We start from the raw sequence: 9,118 nt of genomic DNA, 5'->3' as shown, positions 1-9,118 counted from the left end.
ACAGACACACAGTCAACATTGTTCAAAATAGGAACACTAAAATTTGACACAGATTTATTTTCAGACTCAATCTTTCCATCCTCTTGATTTCCTTGACTTACTGACAAATCTGCAAAGGAAGTAGAAACATTAGTATCTATTTCCCTAGTGCTACATTTTGTCGCCTATGCAGCTGGTTTACCATATACCATAAATGGTTCTTGGTCAATCTCCTCCTGAGTCAAAGGAGTAACGGTATACGTGTGATTAAATGGAGGAGGGACACGCTCATATCCTATACCTACTTGTTTTTAGTCTCTCCACTTCATTTGCTTTTCAATTATTGTTGACACTTTTTCACTTGACACATCGAATTTTATAAAGTTAAAATCAACATTTTCAAAATGTATCTTCAAAGTGTCAAGTTCTTCAGTGACAACAGCAAGTTGTTTCTTTATGTAATTATAATTCTCACACTTGTTGTTATAGTCTTCTTGCAACTTCCTAAAATCCCTAGTCTTGGCCTCTAATGTCTCTTTTAATGGTCTCTGGTCTTTCTTAAGAGTATACTTCTCATATTTAAGGCCCTCGTTCTCTCTCTTTATAACCTCGATTTGATCACGCAAAAATTTGACAGTTTTAATACAAGATTGAGAACAAGAGTTTTCACTGACCTTTGGCTTTGGAGGCTCTGGGGTAGTCTGTACCATGAAGGCAAATTGCAGTTCCATCATTTCTTCCTCTGGGTCCACTTCAGGTTTCTCTTCAGGGACATCGTTGATCTGGGCTAGGTGAGCATTTTCAGGTCCTGAGATGTTCAGAGCCTGAATCTGATCTTCCCAGTCAAACGATTGAGCCACCACTGTAAGATTCGCTGTCTGATTGTTAGTGGTAGCTCCCCGACTGCTTCCTTTGGGCACCATGGTTCTTTCACTGTTTTCCCTCCTGTCAGGCTTTGGGCATTCTCTGGCAAAGTGACCAGGTTCATGTCAGTTGAAACATCTTAGTTTTCCCTTGTTGAAGCCGACCTTCTTCTCCGCGTTCATTCCCCAGTTGATCTTGCCAGTTTTCTTTGCGAATTGTTTGGCCCTGAACACAGCCATGGAAATCTGCCACGTGATGTCCATCTCCTCGACATCTTCTAGGTGTACTTGATCAAGGTCAGCAAAAGAGAGTTGAGGAGGAAACTCTACAGCTACAAAGGTGTTGTAACAGTTAACAAGTCCAGTTGCTAAAGCAATATTCTCATCGGTTTCTTTGGGGGTAGGATTGGAAATAGGTGCTTTCGAGGAAGAAACTGTTTATGGATAAGGCATTGGTGATGATGGAGTAACAAAGGCTTGATGTTGAGGTTGTGGAGCATCAAAAACTGGATTTTGTGAATATGGAGCAACAAAAGGTTGAGGTTGTGAAGTGGTAAAGGTTGAGAAAGCACTGTTGGATGAAATTCCAAGATTAACAGTGGAATATGAGTTCACATGATTTATCTCCCTCTGTTTGTCATCAAGATCACATGCCTTGATGATTGCCATTGTTTATGCTAGACTTAGACGATTGAGATCCTTGGTCTTTTTGATGACTGAGACATTCATATCCCAAGACTTTGAGAGAGAATTCAGTAGCTTCTTGTTGATTTCAGATATTGTAACCAAAATTCCGGCAGAACTCATCTCTGTAGTGAGAGTGCTGAACCTTTCCAATTGAGCTTCGAGTGACTCTCCAAGAATGTGGTTGAACAAATTAAACTTCTGCCTAAGCATGTCCTGACGACTCTGCTTCATATCCTCGTTTCCTTCGTATACCTCAATCAGTGCTTCCCACAAAGCTTTTGCTGAAGTGTATTCTCTGAAACCCTGTGCAATCTCTGGGGATAAGGCAATTGTGAGTGTAGCCAATGCTTTCTCTTGCTGTTCAACCTTTTCAATGTCTTCTTCGGTGTAATTCTCAATTTCATTGTCAATGACTTCTCCATTCTCGAGTGTTGTGGTGATCCAGACTGGTCCTTTCAAGATGCTTCTCCAGATCTTGAAATCTTTCATTTTGATATACTTTTCCATGCGGTATTTCCATTCCGGGAAACCTTCAGCAAACAGTAAGCGAGGAATTCGAGTAGCGGTTCCCATGATGGCGTCCAATTCTTGATGAACTGTTGAGTTTTGTGAATCCATTTTGTTTTTGGTTTTTCTAAATTGATTAAACAAACTAACTAACAAGGAAAGTACAGTAGCAAAAGGAAAGAGGTCAATGACCAAATGAGTTTACGGATGTATAGTGTTCATGACCGTACACTTGATCACGACCGTACACACAAGTTAATTCACGGTCCAAGAGTTCAACACGGTCAATGAATAGATCACGGTCACGAGATGAACACGATCCAATGTGATGAATGGTTCACGGCCGTACTCCTAGTTCACGACCGTAAAAGCTTCAACAGGATGAACCGTAAACACCAAAAATAGCTGTTTTTCGAGCAAATTTTGATCCCTTAAGCCTTGAATTTACTCACAATCAGCAAAACCCCGTAGCAAACACTTGAAAATCTCGAAAAGTGAGGATAAAAATGTTGGGTTTTGAGCATTCTAACACTCCTATGGTGTACATGCAACCCTATAAACCTTGGATCTATGTTTTCTCCATTATACATGCAAATATTAACTATTCCAAGGTTTCATCCTAACTAGCATATTATGAAGCACCTATACTACAAAGTTCTAGTTAGATGACATACCTTTTGATGTAGCTTGATGTCTTCAAGCTTTAAGAGCTTAGCCCCAATACTGTGGAAGCCTCAAAATGAATCACAAATCACCAAAACACCTTGGAAGAACTTGAGAGAATATGTATGCACACTAAAATCGGCCCACTCTTATTTTCACACACTTGTGGCAATTTTGTGAGCCAAGGACCTCTTTATATATTATGGAGGATTAGGGTTACATCCATGTAAACCCTAATACCCATGACCTTTCATTTACATAGGATCCATGGGTTAAAAGCTCCATGGACCATCCATGAAAGCTTAGCCCAACCTAAATGAACTTGGCCCATTCCATATATATAAGAGTCCATATTTAATTAGTTCTTTTTGATCACTTAATTAATTCTAAATTAATTCTTGATCAATACTAATTAAATAATATGATTCCATATTAATATATTAGAACTTATAATATATTAATATAAATCATAAATATACTATTCTCAAAAGACTATCCATATAAATTGTGCCGGTGAAGTGCAACCCAAATGGACCATGCCAGGTCGGGTCAAGTACATACCAAATATAGTTATGGACTTAGACATTAATCCAACAAAACACCCAGCCATAAACACCAAAAACGAGTTTAATACCGGATTGGCTCTGATACCAATTGTAAAGTACCAATCTAGGAACCAAACCAGTGATCAAATAATGAACAATCAAACAATAACAAGAATGGAGTAGAAGAAGGAATTACTCAAGCAATGCACACGTTTATAACCGCAAACGCCAGGTACACCTTGAAGAACACACACATACGTCACTAAACACTGACAAGACATACCCTATTATATGAACACGACCAACCGCACACAGGTTCACGGCCGTAAACATGTTCACGGCCGTAAACATGTTCACGGCCATGAACACCAAACAGCCATGAACAAACTGACCTCAAACACCAAACACGACTAAAACCCTATTCAGACCTATACATATTGATGCCTAGCCCAAACCACTTAATTATGACCTAACAGAACATGAGGCAGCGTCGGTGGTTAGATGTGGTGAAGGATTATGACTGTGAGATCCTTTACCACCCGGGCAAGACCATTGTGGTGGCCGACGCCCTGAGCCACAAGGCGGTGACAACTCCGATTAGGGATATATGTCTGAGGATGATAGTGATTACTCTATTGCTGGAGCAGATTAGAGAGGCGCAGGTTGAGGGCCTGAAGGAAGAGCGCCAGAAGTGCGAGCGGATTGTAGGCCGGGTGGCCTCGTTTGATTACGACAACCGAGGGTTGTTGACCCTACATGGGAGGGTCTGGGTTTCGTACTGGGGCAGAGTACAACAGGTTCTGATGGATTAGGCCCATAATTCGCGGTTCTCCATCCATCCTGGGGCGACGAAGATGTACCGAGATCTTTGCCCTGATTACTGGTGGCCCTGCATGAAGCGGGACGTTGCTTGGTATGTGGAGCGGTGCTTGGCCTGCAGGAAGGTCAAGGCTGAGCACTAGAGACCACACGACAAGATGTAGTTGCTAGACATTTCCGTGTGGAAATGGGAGGATATCACCATGGATTTCATTATCAAGTTTCCCAGGACCGCACGTGGAGTGGATTCGATATGGGTCATCGTGGATCGGTTGACCAAGAGCGCTCATTTTATCCCGATCCAGGAGAGCATACCGGCCGAGAAGCTAGCTGAGATATACGTGCGTGAGATAGTGGCATGACATGGAGTGCCTGTCTCGGTGGTGTCAGACCGAGATGTTCGTTTCACTTCCAGATTTTGGAAGCGGTTTCACGAGGAGATGGGTACTCGTATCCACTTCAGCACCGCTTTCCACCCTCAGACAGACGGACAGAGCAAGAGGACGATACAGATTCTCGTGGACATGCTACGCGCATGTGTTTTGGATTTTGGTGGCAGTTGGGATACGTATCTTCCGTTAGCGGAATTTTCGTATAACAACAGTTACCACGCCAGCATAGACCGACCTCCATTTAAGATGTTCTACGGGAGGAAGTGTAGGACCCCAATCTATTGGTGCGAGGTCGGTCAGAGAGTCATGGGGGGTACTGAGGTAGTACTCAAGACTACAGAGCGGATCCAGCAGGTCCGGAGCAGGCTTCAAACTGCTCAGAGTCGGCAGAAGAGCTACGCCGACAAGCGGTGTTCGGACTTGGAGTTGCAGGTGGACGATATGGTCCTCCTAAAGGTGTCACCTTGGAAAGGTGTTATCCGGTTACGGAAGAGGGGCAAGTTGGGCCCCAGATAAATTGGTCCTTTAAGGGTTACAGCCCGAGTGGGCAAGGTGGCATATCGGTTGGATCTTCCACCAGGGCTCAGCCAGATCCACAACACTTTCCATGTTTCCCAATTGAGGAAGTGTTTAGTGGATGATTCAGCGATTGTGCCCTTAGAGGATATTCAGGTTGATGACAGCCAGAATTATATTGAGAGGCCGGTGGCGATTTTGGATCACAAGACGAAAACCTTGAGGAACAAGGTTGTCCAGCTAGTGAAGGTGCAATGGCAACACCGCAAGGGTTCAGAGTGGACATGGGAGCCCGAGGAGGAGATGAGGGAGCACTACTCGGAGTTGTTTTCAGACGCAATAGACTTCGAGGACGAAGTCTAAGACAAGTAGGGGAGAATTGTAATGCCCGGTTTCAGGTACATATTTATTTACAAATTATATTTTTATAAAGCTACTCGACGAGTTGGAAGCCCCAGACTCGTTGAGTAGAATTGAGTCTTGGGCGTGGGATTTCATCCACCTACTCGATGAGTCAAGAGCCCTCGACTCGGCGAGTAGGTCTGTTAAAGTGAAACCCTAATTTCGGGGTTTTAGACCCTATTTAAGCATCTTAATCCCCACATTTTGACCTCATTTCCAGCCTCCAAGTCCTAAACCCTAATCCACGAAACCATAGAGTGTCTTGTAAGTTCTGAGCCATTATTGAGTGTTTTGGTGTGTTCTTGAAGATAGAAGAAGAAGAAGGAGCTAGAAGGTTCAAGGAGAAGATAGTTGATCCAGGAATTTCCTTCCATCCTCATCACTTTATGGTAATCAAGTCTCTAACTTGATCATTCATTTCTTAGATCTATTTACTTCCATTTTATGAGGGTTTTGGTGCAAGAACCTTGGACTTTGGGATTTGGACATCCCAAGTGACTTATACTTCAGATCTGGGATCTAGGAGGGGTTCAATGGCATAAAGGTGCAAACTTTATGACCATGGAAGCCCCATGCAAGCTTATAAGCGTTAATATGGCCTTTTTAGCCCTAAGAGGCCATGATTGGAAGGAAAGTTAGGAACTTTACGTGCCCAACTAATGTTCAAAGACTAGATCCAGCATAGTGTGCCTTGGTTTAAGGTATTATGGTTTGTGGACCAAGATATATGTTCTAGAGAGCTAGGGTTTGAGCTAAACCCATTAACAAGGACTAAGAGCGGGTAAAGTTGGAAACCTTACCCTTAAAAGTGTATTCCCAGTGTGTAGATGAAGTATGGAGCTTGGATATGAAGGGTAGGAGCTTAATCCATTGAGATGACTCAATCAGACAGAGGAACTCGGAGGGTCCATAGGGGGACTCGACGAGTTGAGTTGGGTTGTCCCGTTTTTAGCTAAAGGTAGAACTCGACGAGTCGGTGAAGGGACTCGACGAGTTGATAAGGTAAGATCGCGATTTCAGGTTCTAGGACTCGACAAGTTGATGGAACAACTCGACGAGTTGGGTCAACCAAAAGGTTGACTTTGACCGAAGCGTTGACTTTGACCAGGGGCAAAATGGTCATTTTACCCTAAGGAGAATTATCAGGTTTTGACTAAGTGTTATTGTGATAATGATATCCGAGGAGTCATGGGAGCAGCCATCAGAGATTCCTCACTCGAGATTTCAGCAGCCAACCTTGCGAGGTGAGTTTCCTTTAGTTGGAACGGGTCTACGACACCAAGGCCGACCCGTATATGTGATATGATAGTAGCTGAGTGTGGGTGTAAGGGTCGAATTTAGTTGTAATATGTCGAAGTCTTTTGTACACTTCGTATGTTTGTTAAGTTTATTTACTGAGGTATATTTCGTACGAAGCTTAAGTGTCAATGCCTTAGTATTTTTTGTATGCTTTCACTGTTCCTATAAATATGGAACTTTATTAGAGTTAGATAAGAGTCCTTTACAGAACCTATCTATTTTCTCTGTAAATATTGAAAGCGTAAATGAGCAGAAACCAGATCATATTTACATCGTTTATTCAATCTGCATTCGTTTTACTCTGATTTTGATTAATACTTGATTCCAAGATTCATCAGTGGGCGGGGCCCGAATCTCATAGTAGCCGAGAATGGGCGGGGCCCGAATCTCGTAGTATTATTTGAGTAAGTTATGCGACTGATTGAGAGGAATAGATATACTTGTTGTCTCTGTGATACTTGTATGCATGTTAGACAGCGGAGTGTGGGCGGGGCCCGAATCTCCTAGACAGAAGAGTGTGGGGGGGGGGGGGGTGGGGGGACCGAATCTCCTAGACAATGGAGTGTGGGCGGGCCCGAATCTCCATGAGAATGGGTGGGGCCCGAGTCTCCTAGTTGCATGTTATGTGTATGGTATGTGATAGTTTAGGAAGACTCACTAAGCTTCGTGCTATCAGTTTTCAGTTTTTGTTTCAGGTACCTCCGGTAGCAAGGGGAAGGGATCGGGATGATTGCAGTGCACACACCATTTGTTCAGCCTGGGATGTTTATACTATGATATTTTGATATACATTGATAAGATGTTTGAGATATTATGACATGCGTTTTGGATGACTATGGTCTTATTGATAATTAAAAAACGAAATTTTTGGTCTGTATTTTTGGGATATTTCACAAAATCACCACTCAGCTACAGAAAGTGTATCTATTTCGTCTCATCATGGAGACACACCCCCAATGGGATCCCAAGTGGACCCAATTATGACGAGTTGCCCTAAGGTCTCCAGGGCATCACAATTGCACGCATTTAAACCTGAGGAGTTGCGCTCCATTTTACTTCGTGCCACACAAACACTCTGTAACGCCCGGGTTTCGGGGCTAAGCATTTAAACCTGAGGAGTTGCGCTCCATTTTACTTCGTGCCACACAAACACTCTGTAACGACCCGAAACTCGAATTTTAGTTCGAGCAGTTTTTGGCTTACGTGACCTAAATGAGAGTTGAAGATCTCATTAATAGGAACTCAACGACAAAAAGACAGACGAAAATGGAGTCCGTGTGTAAAAGTTATGAATTTTACGCGGACATTTAACAGTGTAATCACCTCCTACTGTTAAATTTAAGATCGTTCGAGAATTAGACGACAGAGTAAAAAGGAAAGTTGTAGATTTTATTTTTACCAACGCGTGGATATAAATAACGTCAAAAACGGAGCTCGTATGCGAAAGTTATGGACGAAGCTTAGTCTCTACTTTTCGAGCGCGGCGAATTCGATACAGTTTTGTAAATCCGAGATAGAATGAGAATTAGTCAACGGGGTCTAAATGAAAGTTGTAGTACTCGTAAATACCAACGCGTGGATATAAATAACGTCGGAAACGGAGCTCGTATGCGAAAGATATGGACGCAGCTTAGTCGACTCTTCGTGCGCGATAAATACGATACAGTTTTTGTAAATCTGAGATAGAAGGAGAATTAGCCGACGGGGTCTAAATGAAAGTTGTAGTACTCGTAAATACCAACGCGTGGATATAAAGAATGTAGAAAACGGAGCTCGTACGTTGAATATACAGACGAAACTTAGGGGCTACTTTACTATAAAATCCCTATAAATAAAGGGTGAACTCTTCATATTTTCTTTAGACCATAAGCCTTTCTTTCTCTATCTAACTTCTCTCTAGCCTCCCTAAACCCCTCCCAAGTCTAGGAAACCTCCCTAGCACGAGAAGGAAGCCCCGGAGCGCCCGACGGCTCCGAGAAGAAAAGCTTTCGGCTCGGAAACGCTGCTCCAGTGAAGCCCGGTTTTTAATAAAAACCCGGTGTTTTGTCGAGGAAAACTGTTTTAAGAGTAACGAAGCGCTTTCTAAGTGCAGAGTCACCATCTTTTCAGGTGAGTGCATAGTCACTTTTATCTTACACATAGATATGATGTATTTAATATAAATTACGTGCTATGTGTGCATATTGTCTGAATACTTGCTGTCTATGCTGATGAAAGATTTTTATACATGTTTTAAATGATTTAAACTGTATATGTATTTTATATCTACAAAATGTTGGGATAAAACATGGGTAGATGTAATAGACGATGTGTGATAAAATGATGAGAGGCCTCGATGTTGTTGTTGTTGATTCTGTCATCTAGCGGAGTATGGATGACAACCACAGAGTCTTCTAGACAGTCTAGTGGAACGCTAGCAGGCTCGCAACCTGTAGGTGTTTGTGAA

General features: G+C 42.6%; 1 protein-coding gene across 1 annotated transcript; it reads right to left on the bottom strand.

Annotated features, from left to right (window-relative positions):
- Nucleotides 1–1,514: 1,514 nt before the first annotated feature.
- On the bottom strand, nt 1,515–2,147 carry LOC145129088 (uncharacterized). The gene has a single exon (XM_079063842.1). The coding sequence runs from the start codon at nt 2,145–2,147 to the stop codon at nt 1,515–1,517; it is 633 nt and encodes a 210-aa protein (XP_078919968.1).
- Between the last annotated feature and the right edge of the window lie 6,971 nt (nt 2,148–9,118).

Source organism: Lactuca virosa, chromosome 1, assembly GCF_052849685.1.
Source record: "Lactuca virosa cultivar CGN04683 chromosome 1, Lactuca_virosa_CGN04683_v6, whole genome shotgun sequence".
Classification (NCBI taxonomy): Eukaryota; Viridiplantae; Streptophyta; class Magnoliopsida; order Asterales; family Asteraceae; genus Lactuca; species Lactuca virosa.
This window is presented reverse-complemented; position numbering and strand designations above follow the sequence as displayed.